Source organism: Heliangelus exortis, chromosome 3, assembly GCF_036169615.1.
Source record: "Heliangelus exortis chromosome 3, bHelExo1.hap1, whole genome shotgun sequence".
Taxonomy (NCBI): Eukaryota; Metazoa; Chordata; class Aves; order Apodiformes; family Trochilidae; genus Heliangelus; species Heliangelus exortis.
In genome coordinates, this window is record NC_092424.1 from 50,874,318 (window position 1) to 50,894,236 (window position 19,919).

General features: G+C 39.9%; 1 protein-coding gene across 2 annotated transcripts in view; it reads left to right on the forward strand.

The window, feature by feature from the left end:
* Positions 1 to 19,919, forward strand: part of PLEKHG1 (pleckstrin homology and RhoGEF domain containing G1) — a 130,724-nt gene that overhangs the window by 89,908 nt on the left and 20,897 nt on the right. For both annotated transcript variants that reach the window (XM_071740559.1, XM_071740560.1), the window contains 2 exons: positions 11,572 to 11,672; positions 16,906 to 16,975. In XM_071740559.1, coding sequence (XP_071596660.1) covers positions 11,572 to 11,672; positions 16,906 to 16,975 — 171 coding nt within the window. The remainder of the gene's footprint in view (positions 1 to 11,571; positions 11,673 to 16,905; positions 16,976 to 19,919) is intronic.

The window sequence follows — 19,919 nt, forward strand, 5'->3', positions numbered from 1 at the left end:
CTGACCTGAAACTGCACAGGACTCTTCTCTACATTATGTAAGGATTGCAGAAACTCACTGAAGACACAGGAGCAAACTTTCCACTGCTCTTGCTTTAGAGGAGCAGATCTGAACCAGATGTGACTGGCAACATCTGAAAATAGCAACTGTGGGTTAAGACCTTGCAAAGCCTGAGCTGAAATATGCGGTGAACCATTGCTAAACATTCCTAGTGGGGATATGTGCATTTGAAGTGTTTCATCCTCTTTCCTGCCTTCCACACTCATCTTCCCCCAAATGGTGAAAAATGGGCAGATTTGGACAAAGACAACAAAAGGCATACTCTTGGAAACAGTCTCCCTGCTTTAGTCTGCTACTGCCAATTCTTGAGATGTATTATTAGTTAGCCTGGAGGTGCTTGTCTTCTCTGGGGAAAGGTCACCAAAATTTTTCAACATAAGCAAAGAAAAAAAAGGTGTTCTTTCTCAAAGAGGCCTGGGGGAATAATGCTTTTGCTGGAATTTCCTAAAACAGCTCAGTGAAGAGGCAGGATTCCGACATGGAAAGCTTCACCCAAGGTGAGGTTATACCCCTTGACAGCATGGGAAGAAGCCATGTAAGGGTAAATACTTGACTTTTGCAGTAGATAGGTGTTGTGGCACCAGTGATTAAGGGAAGCTCTTTTGAGATGAAGTCAGTATCAGTTTTATTGTTTCAAGTTTCCTGCCTTCCAGAGGTGTGGTTAAAGGATATCTTTCTCTATGTTTTAGGCAGTTAATTTTTAAAGACAATGCTGAAGGCGTCCTGTGTGCTTTATCACTCCTTGCAGTGTGTTGCATGTAAAGATGTCACTTTGGAAGACTAACTCTGTTTCCCAGTTCCCAATTCTGTCACTCACCAAAATTAAATGGTTTGAGTCTCATAACTGCTCTTTGTGAGCATTATGTACATGAGGAATTTGCAGGGTGCTTCAATGGAAAGTTAACTGAGTATTATTGAGAAGATGATGATGTGAGAGCTTGTACCAGTCCCTCCTGTATAAGCATCATGCATTTTATGGTGCTGCTGTAATAATCAGACTGTAACAATGACATTTTTCTGGTGGTTTTTTTGGGTTTTTTTGGTTTTCATCACTTGTATTTTAGTAAGTATAAGTGAAATCAACTGTGCTGTGTGGTGTCACAATTAGTATTTTTGTTCAGTTCATTAAGGGCAGAAAGAGCAATGCCTCAGTTCCATGTATAGGCACTGCTGGTTTGCAAGTCAAGCAGTCTAGTCTGGCTGACAAAGATTGCTGACATACTTGGTTTATTTGTCTGAAATCTTCATCACAAAAGTGAGAATGCAGGTGATGAGTGCATGATTTTGAGGCAGTTTACTTTTAGTCTTTTTACAAACAGAGTGATGATTTATAAAGAGGTTCTCCTCTCTGCCAGCTGCAGTCTGTCCAATTCAGAGAGAAAATACATTTTCTTTAAAGTAAGATTGTGATATTCAGAGTGAATATCGCATGAAAATGTGATGAAAATATGTCTTGCTACAACATTAAAAAGCAGTTAAAGGCAGGTTAGCACATGTGCTCTTTTTTTCTGACTAGGGTTTGAATCTTATGCATTTAGAAGATCTGGATGAGCAACTTAAGTTAGCTGCAAAACAAATATTATGACCATGACAGTGATAAGTTTAACTATGATTAGTATTGATATACTTCTGAGCTGATGAACCTTCTCACTGCTTTGCTTTTTCACCCATGAAGGAAGATCTGTGTCAAATTCTGATCAAACTCCACAGGGAAAGCAGTACAAATTCATGCAGTGAAATGTTGCACTTAATAAAAATCTGTAATAAATTTAGAAGCAAATGTATTGGAGAATGTCAGCCTTTTGTTTTTTCCTGGAGTTGTTCAAAAATCAGGACCATAATCCACACTGGAGACTGAGAGGTGGGTTTCTAGCAACACTACTTAGGTATGTTATGGAATGGGTACCTTAAAAGAAATACCAAAAGCAAATCAGAACTTGGTTCTTCTGAGGTGGTAGGACTGTTGAGCTTTCACTGCAGACTTCTTGCTTCCTGGATGTGAGCCCTATTAAACATCCCAAAGCAACCTAAAGTAATGAAAGTACACACAGACTGTTCAAGTATGTCATAAATACCTAGATTAGGTAAACAAACTAAGATCTTGAAACTACAAGATCTTGAAGAAAAACATTTTGGCAGCAATGTCTGCCTTAAGCTTTCCCTTTAAATGAAACCAACACAGAAGCAGAAGCAAAACCAAAGCTCTGTACTTCTGGGATTAGAAGGATTCTAATAAAGATGATTTATAGCAGCACAATAGGAATATATTATATTGTGAAGGACCAGAAGTAACCAAAGAAGAACGAGAAGTAACCAAACACAACAGTTAGATGGTAAAGGCAACTGCCTATGTATGAACAGGGAGATGTTTGTAAATTAACCTCACACAAAATTTGCAAAGCCAGGGTTAAATATACTGATGCATGTTATTTCTTATCTCCATTATCACTATACTTGGTCTTATTTCTGCTGGTAACATTCATAAATGTCTTTCAGTTGGCACATTCCCAAGGACTTGAAAGATGCTAAATAAAATTTCATAGCTGCCTTGTGTTTTCACTACCTCTGCTTTGCATCCAGTTCTTTTCTTACAGCTAGCTTGTAGAAACTTGCTGGGACAGGGATGGCTTTTTTCAGGTGATGGTTCAGCTTCACCCTCTGTGGCTGGAACTGCAGACATCAAGACAGCAGAAGCAGATAGCCATGAATTTTGTTGGGTGTAAGGTCAGCTCTGTATGGTCACCTGTGTATGCTCAGCACACAAGAATATGTTATACTGTGGTAATAAGTGAACTGTCTACAAATGTACAGCAAGCCTGTCTCAGGTTCTGGGTGGAAGGAAAGCATTAGGAATGCCTGCTGCTCTTCCAGGGAGCTGCAGAATTACCAAAAAGCCTCTCTGCCACTGCTCTTGCCCTCCTTTTTCTTGCATCAGGGTCAAAATCCCTCAGCTGTGCTGTTTGCAATCGCCTACCCACTTTCTAAATGTTAATTAATGCAGATAAAAGGGTGGAAGTTGATATTCTGTTTCAGAAAGCTTTATTCTTATCGGAGGGGGGAGCCAAAGGGAAGATGTAGTTAAATGTTGAGTATGCCATTAAGAGTCCTGATGGTGGGCAAGGAGCTCCTGGAGGGAAACTTTGCTCCTGTGACTGCTCTGAGGCTGGAGCTGGAGGCTGTGTGCCCTGTGAGTGTGATTTATAGAGCCCTTCTGAAATTCAGAAGTTAACCAGAGATCTGTTCACCTTTGCCCTCCAGCTTGCTGTTGCTCATTGTCACCGAATGAGGACCTGACAGAGCACAGCAGCAGCTCTGGGAAGGTTTGTAGAGGGTGGACCACAAAATTGGGAGGAGTAGATCTGAGATGCAGGAGAGAGAAAGTACAGCTTATCTTGTGACATTTTTTGTAAGTATTAATATATGCTGATACTTCTTTTTTTAGAATGATTGGGATTTCTGTGAAGAAATTTAAAAATCTGGTAATGAACCTCACAGCCAAAAAAAATCTGCATTTCCATCTAGACTTGTGGTTTCTGAAATTTTATTTGCTTATTATGGCCATTTCCATAGTCATCCATGGAAATATTGACCGCTTTTAAACTTCTTGTTATATCATTTTTATATCATTGTTTTTAAATATTACTTGTCAGAGAACAGTGTTCTAGTATTCCATGACCTTTAAGCCCGAAAACTTAACAAACCACATAGAAATCTCTCTTTTCCACTCTTACCACTCCCACGGATTAAGGTGTGGAGGTAGCTGCTATATTTTGTGGTTTCATAAGAAGACCATTTTGCAAATAAGATACTTTTTGAAGAGTTTGCACTTGCAAACCACCCACTACTATAAGCTTACATTTAATTGCTGTTCAAATATTAATAATAAAAGTTAAGTTTATCCTTAAGTATCTGGGAGTCATGTGGTTACTAAGGTTAGGATAGATGTGTGTTTAGGATGTGTGCAGATTTTCTCCATTATGTTGGGTTTGCATCTTCATTCTTTGGAAAACAAACTCTTGCTGTTTCCCTTCTTGTGATCTGAAATAAACATTTATCTTCTGGAATGTCTCCTTTAACTTGTAAGCATATCACAATCTCTTTTAAAAGATGTTAGCATTCATTTGCCTTACAAATTGGAGAAAGTTTATTTAACAAGACAAAGGTCTACAATACAAGTATCAGGTTCCTTTCCTGGGGTGATTCACACATTCAAAGGCTAAATATGCTGTAATAAATCTCTGTGTTTTGCCTGAATATGGTTCAATAAGGTTATAATCAGACAAACTAAACTGTATTGTGAAAATTACTTTATATGCGTCCTGATAAACTTTGTGATTATATTTTTTTTAATTTATAATTATTAAACATTTTCAGCTGGTACTTTATAAAAAAGCTCTAGGTTATTGAATGGTGATGGTGATTGACACTGATAATGTCAAGCCTCACCTGAAACCCTTTAGAGCACTTAATTCATCTGCCTAGCAACCTCAAACAGTTTGATATCCTGTTTACTGTTTAATGTTTTCATTTGACTGTTCTCATTACTATATCTTATTTTTGTTGTGTTTCCTCTTAACTTTAGGAAGTTGGTTAGATGAGCACCTCACATAGCTCTTCAATGAAATGTCAGTAGACTACTGATAGCACTTGTTCTTGTCCCATGATCTCCATACGTTCTCAGAAATTCCCTCTTACAGTGCACCTCTGAGCAGTAATTCTGAGCACCAGCTTCTTGGAGAAATTGCTGTAGCTGTAATGTAGCAGTGGGTGCTGGCTGATACCTGAAGATAAATGTGGGATATGGTTTTAATCAAGTGGGTTACAACTTCAATAATGTAGTGTACTGAAGTGTCCAACTGGGGTCACATGTGAATTTCTGTTCCTGGTGATTTACCCATGTTTTCTTGACAGATGGATGATGTAATCATCCATGTAGGGTACCTGTCTGTGTAAAATCCATGAATCCCAGTTACTTTTAGAGCATCTCTATCAAATTACAGTTTGATTTAATTGACAGTCTGCCTTCCAAAGTAGTGTTTTAAGGTAAGAAATTTCACCATTAAATTCCCCCAGTTCAACAGGAGGATATTACTGAACTTTGGTTTTGTTTCATTAGAGCAAAAATTCACTTCAGTGTAGAAGTCAAAAGCCATGAAATCAGTCTAGGTGAGCAGGCTTCCAGGTCAACCCTGAACCAGCTGATGGCAGGTTCTGATGCTCCAGAGAGCATCCTAGACACAATGGTCTTTCTGAAATAGCTCATGGGACAGAGGCAACAGAAGAAGAAAGCAGGCATTGGGCAAAAAAAAAAAGGACATAAACTCCTGCAGTGGTGGAGCAGACATTGTTGGACACGTGGCTCCTTTTGTGACAGCCCAGGAGGCAGCTGTGAGGCAGTGCTAGAAGCTGACATGGGCATCCTAGGGCAGGGCAAAAGGGTGTGCAGAGCCTGCTTTAGGGGCTGGTAAGGGAGAACCCCCAGCTGCAGAAAGCTCTGCTGCTACCCCCAAGCCCTGCAGAGGGGCAAAGCTGTTGTGACAGCCCAGGGAGCTTGGGAATGAACTCTGTGCAACAGCCTAAGCAGTGCTGAGGGACTCGTTTCTCACTGACAGCTTTCCATGGCTAATGCTTCAGCTGAGTTCCAGGGACTAGCTGTGCTCTGACAACTTGTCCTGTGACAAGATCTCCTGACTGCTACTCTGTTGACATTGATGTGCCCTAGAAATTTCTGACTTTGTGTACAACTCTGTCTGTGCTCATGTTCTGCTCAGGAACAACTGTTGAAAGGCAGCCTAAAGCAAAGAAAGCGTGCGTTTTAGAGGTGTTAGGACTCAGGAATTCCTCGCTGCTAATTTGGGCTCACACGTACTCCCCCTGTGGCTTTCCATGCATGTGGGTAAAGCTGAGTGAACCTACTAGGGGTCACTGCTTCCAGACCTTCAGTATCTGTGGATGGGGCAGTGTTTATCATATATAACATAGGTGAGGAAGTCATGTTGATTATAGAAAATCTGTTAATCAGGAATAGCTCAATGAAAATTTTTTCTTCTTTCCCTTTTCTTCTGTAGGTAAAATTTAAGTTAATGCTGTAAACTTTTACTTATTTGCAGAACTGCAACTGTGGAAAGGATAGGGAGTAGTCTGTCAGATCACCTTACTCCGCTATGTTGAACAGTGGAAAGAAATCTTAAATGTGCTTCTCTAATTTTAGTCTTTCCTCATACCATGTTCTCACAAGTGCTCTCACCATCAATCTTTGTCCTTCCTGCATGCAGTCAGGAAAGCATCGTCTTACTGTATCACGCCTGCTGTATTGCTGTTATCCACAGCACTGCACATCTGAATGGGGTGGTTCTGAGGAAGTTGGTCATAAACCCAGGTGAGTGCACTGTCTTTCTCTGCTACCTCCTCCTGGAGCCTGGGGAGAGGACTGATGCCAGTGAGGTGAACTCCTGCCTGTTCAGAGGCTCTGTTCTTCTGCATACAGATTAGGAAGAACATCATCTATTACAACCCACATCTAGTGTAAGGCACAGGGATTACTTTGTCCGTTCCCATTTAGAGGCTTGCTGGCTGTCATTGGTGGGAGGTATTCTTCCTTCTCTCCCTTGCTGACAGGGTCAGTGCTCTGGAACCCACCTGAAAGTCCCAGTGGAGCTGTTTGCCATGAGGGCAGAGGTTTGCTTGCACTGACAGCTGGCAGCCTTGTCTGACATGTACTGAGGGGTGTAAAGCAAATGGGAAGGAGGGGTAGGAAATGCATGGAGCCTGGGACCTTTCTGCTCCTGTTGCTGAAGCAAGTAGAGGGGGCCACATCTCCAAGTCTGTGTTATCCTCAGAAAGACCCCGCTTTGGCTTTCAGTGGGTGGCTTCACGTAGCCCCAGACAGGTGCTGGGCTTTTGGACTTCTCTGTTCTTTGGCTGCTGTTAGGGTTTTCTTGTTTCCAATGTCTTTAAAAAAAAAAAACAACAAAACAAACCGCACCACCCACCAAATACCATTCCATAGCTTCCCCGTTTTCCCCTAAAAGTAGAAAGACATGCTAGGTTAAATAAAGAATTTCCTTCTTTATTTAGGTTTCTGTTTTTATATGTAAAAGAGATGTATGGTGGGCAATGCAAGGATTTTTTGAGGTTTGATTTACTGCCATCAATAATGTGCAACATCTACAAGAGAATAAAATATAGTTCTGGTTTTTATGGCACTCAAACTAAACTTTTATCTAGAGCTAGAAATATGCCTGTTGTTAAATATAAGTATTTAGCTGAATTAGCCTAATGTATGACAACGTGACTGTATTACTTGTAGCCTGGGTTAGTGGTTGTGTTACACATGTGGGAACTGGAGAAACTTGCTGCTGAGTAGCAATTTCTCACAAATTGTTTTAGGATTGATATGGGAAGGAGATGAATTTGATTTAGGTCTCAGTCCTTGGACTCATCTAGCTAAAGGAACCAAGCAAGAAAGCCAGGTATGCTTGGTTTACAACTGCACCTTTGTATGGTAAAACTGTACTTAAAATAATTGAAGAGCTGCAGTGAGCTACTGTGATGAGAATTCACATCCTTGGCCACCTGTTGTGGATAGTATGCTATTTTTTGACCCAGAAGGCATTCAGAGTATGTTTCTGTACATGCCAGATAAATCCATAAATGAATACTAAAGAAAAAAAATATATAAAAATTGATTCTAGTTTTACAAGGCAGTAGGGCTTTTACCAATTTTTTAGCATTAACATGTCAACATTACCATTAATATTATTCATTTTTACGTGTAATTTTCACATTGTCACATTTTAAAGCTAAGTGTGTTTCTGTTTTTGAAGGAAAACCTGGGTCGCTAGATAAAGATGTTCCACGAATTTGCATTTAGTTGCTGAAGTTTGGTCATGAAAAAAATTCTTTTGATCAATGTGAAGATATTTTTTTCTTATTTTGTCCTTTGCTTGCTTTTCTCTCATGTCCAATTCATGTAATTGTATTTTTAGCCTCTGAGGTTAGTTTTGTCATGGTTTTGTTCTCCCAGAGATCTTTGTGTGATTATAGAGGAGATGGTAGTCAGGATGTGCAGCTTGTGAAATACATGCTGATGGTCTTGTGATCAAAGGCAGATGTGGAGAATGTCAAACAACAAGCAAGGCAGGCAGGGCAGTCTGGCAGGACTCTTACAGTTTTTGGAGAGTTTTGGGAAATAGCATGGAACAAAGTGTGGAATACCATTAGAAGAAGACCTTGCTCTTTAAATCAACCAAAAGAAGACTGGTAATTTTTTTTCTCCTATAAAGTAAATGCAGTGGTTTTGCCATAAATGCAAAGAAGCAATAAAAAGGCAAAGGCTGTAAAACAATCATTCAGTGCTGACAGAGGGTCCACAGATGCTGACAAGGAACAAATAAAGTGAATAAGGTCAGTACTCTTTTCTGATAAATTTCATTGATTTCTGCACCATGTCATTACAGTTGCACCCTGCCCTGTTATCTTGTAGCTTCAAACCTTTCATTATGGCTTCAGATGATAGCAGCTGTTGATACGCTGCAAGAGGCTGCAGTGACTACCATGGGGGTAAAGTACCATTTACTAAGAAATAATTAGGAAAAACCCCATGGCTGTGTAGCTTTGATCTACCTGTGGTGTTGGCCTTGCAGAGGACATTATATGCCAATACTGCATCTGTTTCTTGGATGAGTTCCCAAAGCCCGTATTAGACCACACATGCTCTGCGAAACAGTGTAACTAGAAGGGTCCCACTTGCTGTGTCAGTGCCAAGTGCTGTGCATGGACTTCATCAGACGGCTGTGTCAGGAGTGTCCAGTGTCCACCTCTTTCAGATAATCATGGATATCTGAAGCTTTGTACTGCTGTGACTACCCTACTGCCAGGCGGTTTGTGTCTAGCTCAGGTATCTACTTACATGTGTCACAGCAGCATGGACATGTCTGTAGCTGTCAGACCTGTACAACCCTCAAGCCAGTAATAAAATAAAATAAAAAATAAAAACCATGAAAGCAGTCCCAAATCCTGCGTGTTTTCCTAGCAGTATGAGGTGAGATAAAAGGAGCCTCTGAATGCCAAGCATCTGAAGCACATAACCGTCTCCTTTTACTCTATGTAGGCACAAATCCAGCCATTAGTTTCTGGTTTGTTTCTGGTCCTGATGCTAGGAGAAGGGGGTCTGAAGCACAGTCTCAAGGAACTTATTAGTAAAAGCAAGCACAAGCTGTGGGTGTGTGGTATAACCTGATACTGGCATAGACTACGGGAATGCTGGAAAACTGCCAAAGCACCTGCAGGCTGCTGCTTGGCAGGAGCATTAGGAATTACTTGGTTCCCTCTTTCTTACTAGGCGTTGGTAAAAATATTAGAAGAGTTATGAGTATGTCAAGAGAAACGAAGATAAGAGGACAAAAGGAGTACAAACTAGCTTATAACACTGTTTACATTAGTGCAAATAACTGCAAACTGTTTGCTGTTTTGGGGAAAACCAAGCTCCAGCTATGCTCAGATGAATGAAAATGAAAGGAACCCCTTTATTCAACAGTCATTCTGTATCGAGTGACTTATTTTAAGATTTTCATTCCTCTGCAACCCATTCTACCATACCAGCTCGGGCTGCTGCAGTGTTCATGCAGGGCTCAAATGTTTTCAGGGATCACAGTTCTACTGGAGCTTTTCTGTTCTTTGTTGTTCCATGCAGATTTATACTAGTGGCCAGAAAAGGTTGTTTATTTACTGCCGTCACTGGAGTAGCACTGAATCTATCATCTACTTCTGCCTTTGACCTAGTATTTTGCTTGCTGCAGTCCTCTCTGCCTCACCATACTGAACCTTTTATTCTTCTGCAGCTTCCCAGGATAAATAAACAGCCAAGAACAAGTTCAGAGAGCCCCAGGGATGCTATTCCGGAGACTTACTGCACAAATGTATTTCAAGGGCACACTTGGACTATGAGGCTGTTGTCAGCTAGAAGAGAAGGTGTAGTACAGATCAGATGCCATCACAAAAGAGATGAGATGGATCCCTGGGGACCTGTCTGATTGCCTGTCCTCTGTTGCTTGTTGCTCTTCTTGCAGACACCAGGGTTGTATCGGAATAGCCTTGCTTGCTTTCCCTTGGCAAAAAAATACTGAGCTTTGGGTGATGACCAGTACCTTTAACTGAAGGTGATGAAAGAGTTTAGATTTTTGAGCATTAAGATAAAGGGAGAGGGCAAGGAAGTTTACTGGTACCTAAATCTGAGTCTTGCTTATACCCATAACTCCACTGACACTATTTCAGTGGAAAAGAAGTATGTACAGACAGAGGCATGAGCACTGCAATTCTTGACCTTCCTTAGGGGAGGGCATCTAAAAGCCAAAAGTTATATCCATGGTTGGTACAAACCCTTTGTGGCCAATGTATGTGTTCTATAATATTTTTTTCTTTATGACTCTGAAACACAGTTATATGTTAGAAGCATGGTCTGGTTGATGTTATGCAGGGCTCCTTCCTTGGAAGCACCATGGAATGTTGTGTTGCTTTTGGGAGGTTGCCACACCATGTTGTCTAGCCCCAGGCTAAGGGATTTTATTTATTTTTATTTCACATTGTTTCAGCTGTTTTCACTTTTACTTTATTTCCGTACTCCAGCAGAATTTCTTCATGAATGTAGCAGCACATTGGGTTTCTTGGTTTATGAGTCGTAGTAAGTTGAATAGCTTGATGGATTTGTTTGCCTTTATCTGAGAATTTTATTACTGTAGCAGTTATGGAATGAAGGGTGACTCTTTGGGAGCTGAGCTGTTACCAAAATGAAGGAAGAGGTGGGCAAGTTGATGTCCCAGAACACTGCTGATCTGAGCTTTTTCTAGCTCTCTTGTTCCTATTCAGTTAAAGTCCCAGCATGAGACACTATCACTGTTGTAGATGCAAAAGGAGTGTATAGCAATGTAATTTGCAATGTAACTTGTGTGTTGTATGTGTGGTTGAATTGCATGCACACTTTTATGATGAGATCTGTTCCCTACAAACTCTGTATTGTTTTCTGAACTGTGATTTTAAAAAAAAAGAAAAAAAAAATTGGAGTGGTTGCTCTTCTGAGTCTGTTGCTGTTATGCTTTCTGCTCCTCATTATACAGGTTTTATGTTACTAGGACTGCATTAAGTTACATTCTACATCTCATTTTTATATTTTTCTTTTGTCCTTGAGCCAGTTAAATGATCAGTTAAACTGTCATTGTGAATTAGGTCTGAATACATTTGTGTATCAGTAGTAAGAGAAATGTTGGCTGTCCTGTCTACAGGCTCCGAGTCAGAGTTCAGTCTTTTGTTATTTTCTTGGTTTCCACGAACAGATGAGTACTGTTACCTCACATAATAGAATGACTGTTCACAGAGGGCCTACTAAAGACTTTACTGTAATAATAAGGTGAAACTGATATGAAGAGACTCATCTCATAGAGTAAAACACAGCTCTGCTTACTGATCTAGAAAAGGAGGAAATGTCTGAAGGCCTTCTTCTCATTCCTCTTGTAGGATTACCTTGATTGTATCTGTGATCACACCAAGCTCTCCCTGGGGACAGAAGAGCGATCAGCCTTGTTTGGAAACATACGGGATATCTATCATTTCAACAGGTAAATTCATATTTAACTACATGGAAACAGTTCACTAACCTGTGCTAATGGGGTGGGAGCGAGCCAAGCAAATACTCTGTTACTCCTTTAATACAGCCGAGAGACATGAATTGAGAAATGGTTTATCTTTGATTCTCAGCAGGGTTGGTTTGCTGAGATCAGATTTTTTTAGCTGTTTATGAATCAAATGTGTTCTCCATTTGCTTTTTTTGTTTTCATGCTGGGTATTTCCATGAATTTAAGCTTAACCCACTCTGTCCCCTAACTGAGCCTAGTGCAAACCACTAAATGAAATTCTTGCCTTTTCAAAGACAAGTTGTTTGGTACACAAAAAGACAACACTGCAGGCATAAATGTACATCACTGAGATGCAGTAGGTTTTGTTCAATATCTGTGCAACCTTCTCTAAAATTCCACAGATGGGATTCTGGTGTATATTGGGAACCTGTGGTAAATTTCTGTCTTGTATAGCTAGTGTCATATTGTGTGGGACCTGCAGAATCTGCAGGTTTGGGAGCATGCTACTGCTACTTTTGCCAGAATCCTCTGTTAATGTAAAAGCAATTTATTTACTCAGGATTAAGGAAAACCTGACTATTCAAGTGATACAAGAAATACATTGGCATGGAGTTCCCATGTCTTTACATCCCATAATTCCTGTAATAGCTTTCTTTGTCGCAGCTGACAAAGCATCTCTCAAACTGCTGTCTTCTTTAAAGAAGAACAGATAATTTATTTGAATCAAACAAGATTTCTGAAGTGGAGGAGCAATGTCAAAAGTCATCTTCAGTGCTCTTCCATGATCATGGGAAGCTATGTTAAAGTGCTTCGGCTTTTGGGATTGCTGTTCAGTACAAGAGGGAAGAGTGGGGATGGGTCTGTTCCCAGCTTGTGGGCAAAGATGGAACCTGACATCTTTTCAGCTTAAAACAACCACTGCAGAGTAATGGAAATACACTTAACACAGAAAGCTGCTGTGTCCTGCTTCAGCTACTACAACTGACTTGACTCAGTGACAAACCTTATGGAAAATACATAGAGATAGCCTGATCATGTGTTTTAGAGCCATGAAACAATGATTGTAAGCTTACAGCTTCCCAGCCATCATGAGATGGTAAAAAGAGGTCCTGGACATCATATTTTCTGATCTCTGAAAAAGCTGAAGAAATGGCAGACTTAGCAGCGAGGACACATTTATATCAGCATAATTGCAAATGCTACCTAATAAAAATACCTTTGAGTATGATAAGTCATTATACAGAATAATCGAGTAATTGAGTTGCCAAAAGATTATTTGCAGAAATTAAAAAAAAAAAAAAAAAGGCACTTGGGGACCATTTTAGAGATAAATATGTTAAAATGGTTAAAACTCACTGGAAAGTTGTCCAAAACCTCTAGTGAATTACTTATGTATTTCAGGCCTTCTAATTTAAAATTCTACATGGAAATTGTGAGCTTTTAAGCCTGAGCACTCATTGTCGATCCCAATATATCTTCAAGGTCCTCTTGTGTTAAACGTGGCATGTAGGTCCTGAGCCCTAAACAAACCCTTGTGCCTTTTTATATATTTTTACCCCTGATCCATTTTGCAGTTCCAGATGCTTTTTGCAAGTGTCATTTTATAGTTTCAGAATTACCTTGTTTTTCTCAGCTTTAAATTTGACCATTAATCAATAATCAAAAGTCTTAGTTGAGGGTTTTTTTGAACTTTGTGTAGACCTGAGAAATTCCAGTTAATGGGAATTTCTCTTGGCTAAACTACTTATGGTTTCTAGGTGTTGTATTGAATGGCAGAAATGGTGGTCAGGATGGTAATTGCTACTCCTGTGACCATAATCTCTTTTTTGAATGCTATTTCTTCTTAAAGCAGAATCACTGATTGTATAATGGTCCACAGGTCCTGCTTTGTCCCCTGAGAAAGGCTCCCCTGCTAGTAACTTATTTATTCAGAAAGAGTAAGGTTCTCTGAGTCTGTTTCCTTTCTTCCCTGGTCTCTCCTGTTGAGATTGTTTCCAGTGTCAGTTAAGCATAAATTCTCTCCTTCTGAATTGGGAACTCTGCAAAGAAGTGTGCTGAAGTTTAGTACACTTTAGTACAACAATCAGACAATTTTAGGAGAGGCCAAGCTGAAACCTCTACTGCTGACAGAGATCATTCTGCACGGTCCTTTTCCATCTGTGACTGCATAAGCATCCAAGTGCAGGGAAAGGCCCTTTTCTGGAACTGCCATATTCAGCAGTTATTACGCTCTGAGCTTCATGGTGGTAAGAGCTGGCTTGTTGTCAGGAGGAGCCTTCATCAAACCTGTTTAGAGGTCACCTTTAGGGGAAAAAGTGTTGTTTTTTTCCAGAGTGGAAAGAAGTTAGTCTTGGCCACAGGATTTTTGTGACAGTGAAGTTATATAAGGGCTAAATTTCTCTTGATTGTGTTTTTCTTTTTTGCTGAAAGTCTGAGCTTAACCAGATTTATTTTTCATAACTTTGTGGTGAAAGCATTCTGCTCTGCAGCCCAGATTGTGCCTGCTATGACCATTTTTGTTTTGAATGCCATGCACTGGCAGAAATTGAGAGAGTGAAGGTTTTCAGAAATGCTGGTACCTAGCATTTATGGCTAGATTGCAGAGTACTTGGTCATCAACTTTTTTTTTATTTTGACAGGGGTTCAGGACAAACCATGCTGTTTCCTTCCTTCATCTTTCTGTTCCTTCCATTCCACCAAAATTGCCCATCTGTTGTCCCTGTCATTACCATCTCTCTCTTGTTCCAATTCAGATCAAAAAGGAGGAAAAAATGTTTCTCTTGCTTTAAAATGGTGTGGTGGTGTTATAAAATGAGTAAAATAAATACAAGTGCCTTGACTGAATTACATGTGCAAATATGATTATTTGCAGACCTGTGAATGTATTTATCTCACTCTTGATTTCCTGTAGTCAGCAGCTTAATACTGGTCTGCACTTTGTCCTACTTAGTCTTCACCCATGGGGAAGGGGGAAGACAAGTGTAGTGTCTTGAAAATAATTAGTACTCGAAAAAAGCATCCTGAAAGACATTTTAATGAGACTGTGTTCATTTGAGAAGGTAATTAATGCACTGCATGAACAATCATCTGTCTCCTTGTCCTTGCCCCTTTTGTCCCCAAAGGGTTAGCATTAGCTATTGATGGTGAGAGTTGAGATTTAGATTTTTCCAGCCTCTAACTCCTGAAGCTGTGTAAGTCTGTATGTGATCTTAAATGGCACTGGTGCTTGTGTCATGCTTCAGTCTGAGTCTTGTTAGTGATTCAGCTGGGTGAGCATGGAGTTCCTCTGGCAGTGCTTCCTCATGCTCCCTTCCTTGTTGGCACAAGTGAGTCTCAGAGATCAAGACCTGTTGTACCATCTGTGAACAGCATAAAGCCTTTGGATATTCTGGTGAAGAGAACTAGTGTTTTTCCTTGTTGTTTCTGCTGCCTCCTCTGTCAGGTGTTTGCACGTAGCCTGTAATAATAGCCCTGCTTTTTTTTCACGACAGCTTGGTATTATAGGGACTTACTGAAGTCTTTTAGGATTCCCGGACATGACTTATTTTTGCAGTGGTAGGCTGTTCTTACCAATCCCATTCTTACCAGCCAGGTGAGACAGAAAAGAGTACATTATAGGTAACAAGTGTTTTCAAACCACTGTTAAACTACAGGCTTGTGCTACAGATGCAAGCCACTGCATATTTACTGCATAAACTTGGATGCATTGCATGAGCATATAAAATCTTTAAATGTTGCATTACCGTATCTTGTAGGGGAAAAAAAATGTGGTGTTATAGCAGATGAGTAGGAATAACATGGTAATCAAGGTGCTACATTATCCAAGCCATCAGGAGAACATCTGCATGCTGGACAGTAGGAATCTTCTGAGCCTGCTCAGTTTATCTGATATAATTTTTACTCTTCATAAGCATGGGGTATCAAGCTAGGGTCATATTTTTATTTACTTTTTGATGACAGGAGAAACTGAGGTGTGAAGTTTAAATTGTTGCCTTGCAGAGTGGCCTAGTGACCACTGAACCTCAAGTCTGTGTTCCTTGTGGCTGATTGCTGGTTTCTTCCTTCCTCCAGTAATTGGAGAAGCAAAGCACAAGTCAAATTGTTCTGGCTTATTCCTTTTCTTACTTATAGAGGGAAATTGTGTCTACTTATTGGGGAAAAGGGTAGTTACTTGGCTATGTGCTTAGGAACTGTTAGGTAAAACTTGTTCAGCTGTGAACTGGAAGGAAAGTAACCCCAAATGGAAAATCATCTGGTGGGGAGGGGAAAAAAAAAAAAAGGAAAAGGAAAAGTTCTATCAGAGAACAATTTGGCAGAAAATTCAGTTTCTTCTCTCATTTTTATAAGTACATCTTCCAGTAAGACTGAAGACTGTTTGGATCAAGAGGAGACCTTAGAGGTTTTCTTCTGCTTCAACTTCTTTCACTGAATTGGATTTTGAGAACTGAGTTTCATACAGCAGTGAACATGCCTCCCTTATTCCTTTGCTCTTGTTACAATGAATTCATTTCCTGCTTGGCATGTCAAAATTATTAAATCCTCCCAGTAAGGCTTTCCTTTTATGAATGTAGGTTTTATATATTCCCTTCCAGAAAACTTTTTCTAGGCTAACCATTTTCTTTCAGTGAAGAAACCCAGTAAAAGCTGAGAAATTTTCCTGAGTTGAGCTTACTATTACTATTCTTTGTGTATGAGTAATACATCCCTGGTTGTCATCTGTGTTTCAGACAAGCTCCTCATCTCCCTCATTTAAATAAAGCTCCTAAAACATATCAAGTCCTTATAGGACAGGGCATGTGTGTCAGTATCTGTTAAATTTTGTTAGTTTTTATTGTGTTAGTTGGCATACAAGCTACACAAGTGTCTGACTGCACCACTGATGTTGTAGAAGGGCTGTTAATATGGAGGAAGGGGCTCAGTTTTGCATAGGAGGTGAGTGATCCGTTGTCATTGTGATTTCTTGAATTTTTAAGTATGGAGGAATACCATTTCCTTAGAGTGTTCTTAGAGTGTTCTAAAAAACCCCAGCAACAGCACCTAGGGGGAAGAGGGGCATCAAAGGGGGTTTTGTTCCCTTTTTAGGACTCCCCATATCATTAAGGGCTTTCTGCATCACTGCCTTGTATGATGAAGCACTGCCTGGCTCTGAATATATAGGTGTGTCCTTTCCCAGGTGTGCCATAATTGCCTTTCTTTTCCCTGTTCTTTGTTTTAGTGAACTTCTGCAAGATTTGGAAAACTGTGAAAATGATCCTGTGGCTATAGCAGACTGTTTTGTTTCCAAGGTAAGTGGCTACTGCAGGAGTCTCCAGCACATGTTGTAGGATGTATAGGGAAATAACATTCATTTATTAGCTTTTGAAACCTAATTTTGACAGCATATATGATGACAACCAAGAAAAGTTAGAAAATCTATGGAAGGGGAGGGAATTTCTCTTAGTAGTTGGTAGGGATATGCTTCTGATTTGCATTTTAAAGATCAGGAAAAATGGTGTTATTTTCTTCAGTGAGCGTATGTGCAACGTAGTAATTTTTAAGATTTTTTATTTTTAGATTATTACAGGGATTCCTTTTTTCCTCCTTTTTTATAATGGATGACCAAGTTATAAGCTTGTTAGCTTTAAAACAGCTAGAGAGTACAACTTGGCTGCATTTTTAGAAAAGGCAATAACCTTAATGTACTTGTGACCATATTGTTTTCTGAGATCCATTTTTTCCCAAATCCAGCAGTCATACCCATAATTTTGTTTTTAAAGAGTATGGCCCTAAGTTTCAAATCTCATTCTCTCTAAAATATTTTTAATGTTCTGAACACTGAACATCTTTGTTCAGTTGGGCAATCCTGAGGCCAAAAACCATGAAGATTTTAGGTGCAGGAAAATACAGGGCACCAAAGTAGGTGTCCCTTGTTGTGGGAAACCTGGAGAGGCAGACAGGGAGAAGGAGAATGGCCATAATAGCTAGGAGAACAAGAGATTAAGTAATTTGGACTACTGATGACTCTAGTTCATTACTGACTAGAGAACCTACATACGTCTTAAATCTGTAGAGCCCAAATGTGTTAATAAACAATACTATCTCCATGGTATTTCTGGGGGAAGAGGAGCAGAACAGAAAGCATGTAGTTGTTTAAATTTTAGTAATCTCTCTTGGATGCGCTTGCATTTTTCTGTTAAAAAGCCAAAACACAGGGAAAAAAACCAAAAAGCCAAGCCCTGTCTCATGCTTCATAGTTTGTGCTGAACTCTATTGCCAGCACTAAGCATTCAATGTAACAGGTCTAACACAAGGATTTAGGATTAACTGGACCACCCTCTCATGGTGGTCCAGTAATTTGTTGGGCACTGCTGTGACACGAGGGATTTTATCCTAAAGGGGAGTGATGATACAGCTTAGTGCTGCTGTTTCACCAGATCCCTTGCTTGAGTTGAGTTTGAGAAAGCTGTTATTTATCTAGTTATTGATCTTTTGTAAGCACTGAGGGATCTTAGTGTTAGCACAACTACTACAAAATTAATGTGTTTTTGCCAGGTTGCAGTGGATTTTATGGCAAATTGTATTCACTCCAAATAGCCTATATAGAATTGAAAGAGAGAGAATGGGCTAAGGCCAAGCACAACCTCCTGCTTCTGGAACAGAATAACCCCATGGGCATGCTAGACCCAGCTGACTAGGGAACAGCTTAGCAAAAAAGGCTCTGGGGGTCCTAGCAGACAAGAACATGAATGTAAGTCAGCAGAGTGACCCTGCAGAGAAAGACATTCATGAGGCCTTCAGGATATTTACAGATACCACAGCTGGGAGGTGGTAGATCTTTCTGGTACATTGTTCGCTTATAGCTGGGACCACTGGAACTACTGCTGGCTGGGACATGAAACAGAGGTGGTGCAAGTGCTAATAGAAAGTCCAGGAAGAAGTTGCACTCTCATTCATATTGGCCAGCTGAAAGGAGTTTTCTGGTTGACTTTCTGGCCACTAGTTCCAAAATCCATCTGCATATCATTGCTTGTGCTTTTGTTCCCTTGTCAAATGCTTTTAGCATTTGTATTATTGGCAGGCAACTGCCTGGTGGTTCAGAAGTTGTTAGGGACTGCAATCCTAACAAGAATTTTTTAGCTTCATCCAGACAAGTGCAAACACTTAAAAGCAAAATCAAACAATACCAAAATACCCCACAGTTCTAGTTTTGGCTGTGAAGATGTCATTACAGCAAGGGCTGACTGTCTTAACAGACTCCAGTTATCCATTCTTGGTTGCTTGTATCTTCCCAGCACTGCGTAGTGGAAATAAAACTGCCTTTTTTGGCAGTACAGTCCTTCAAATCTTATGGGACTTTGGCCATTTATTGTTTGATTGTTTCAAGTGTGCCAAGATCTTCACTGTGAGTTCAGCATGGGGATAATACCATGCTGAAGTCATAGCTCACAGCCTCAGCTAATGGATGTAGCTCTGCTGGAGCACCTTTAATGCTTTGAATGGAACTGTGCTTAGGTTACATGAGCTCTGACTTTACTGCCATTTTTTTCACCTTTCTGGTTCAGCTGCGAGTTCTGTGTTTGCTGGGAATTTAAACCCATAATCAAGTTTTCACTGTCGGTACTGTGTTTGCTTTTTGTGGAAGCTCAGTAAGTGCATCAAGTGAGTTATTGATGTTTCTTCAGGATTCATGTGAAATTACACAAAACTGGTTTGCATGTATAAAGAAACAGTTATGGCTAAAGTAACTGTGGAGCTTGTTGGAACTAAAATGTTAGATACTTGTGAAAAAGATCTGGGGAGCTTAATTTTTTAAGGTCTAGTTTGGGACCATATTTGATAGACAGTTTCTTTGAAATTGACTTTTTTGTTTGGTTTGGCTCAAGAAAATTAGTTGTATAGCATGCTTCCCTCACAGTCATACATCACTGTGTTTCCTGTGTAGAACTTCTGTGCTTGAGTAGATAACAGCCTTGCAAATTCTACTTTTAAGGGAAATAGAGTGAAGACTATCAAATCCCATTAGTGCACTTTGAACAAAACTCTGAATTTTGGATTTGAATTTTTATCTTGGCAATTGTTGTGCTGAGTGCCCAAAGTAAGTAGCTCCTAAAATGGCAGGTTTTATTTGACAACAGACTTCAGCAAGCTGTCACCAGTATAAATTAGCCAGTAACTTAAAACTTGCTAAGAGATAAAATAACCATTTAAAAACTATCTGCTTCCAGATATTTCTATTCATTAATAAATAGG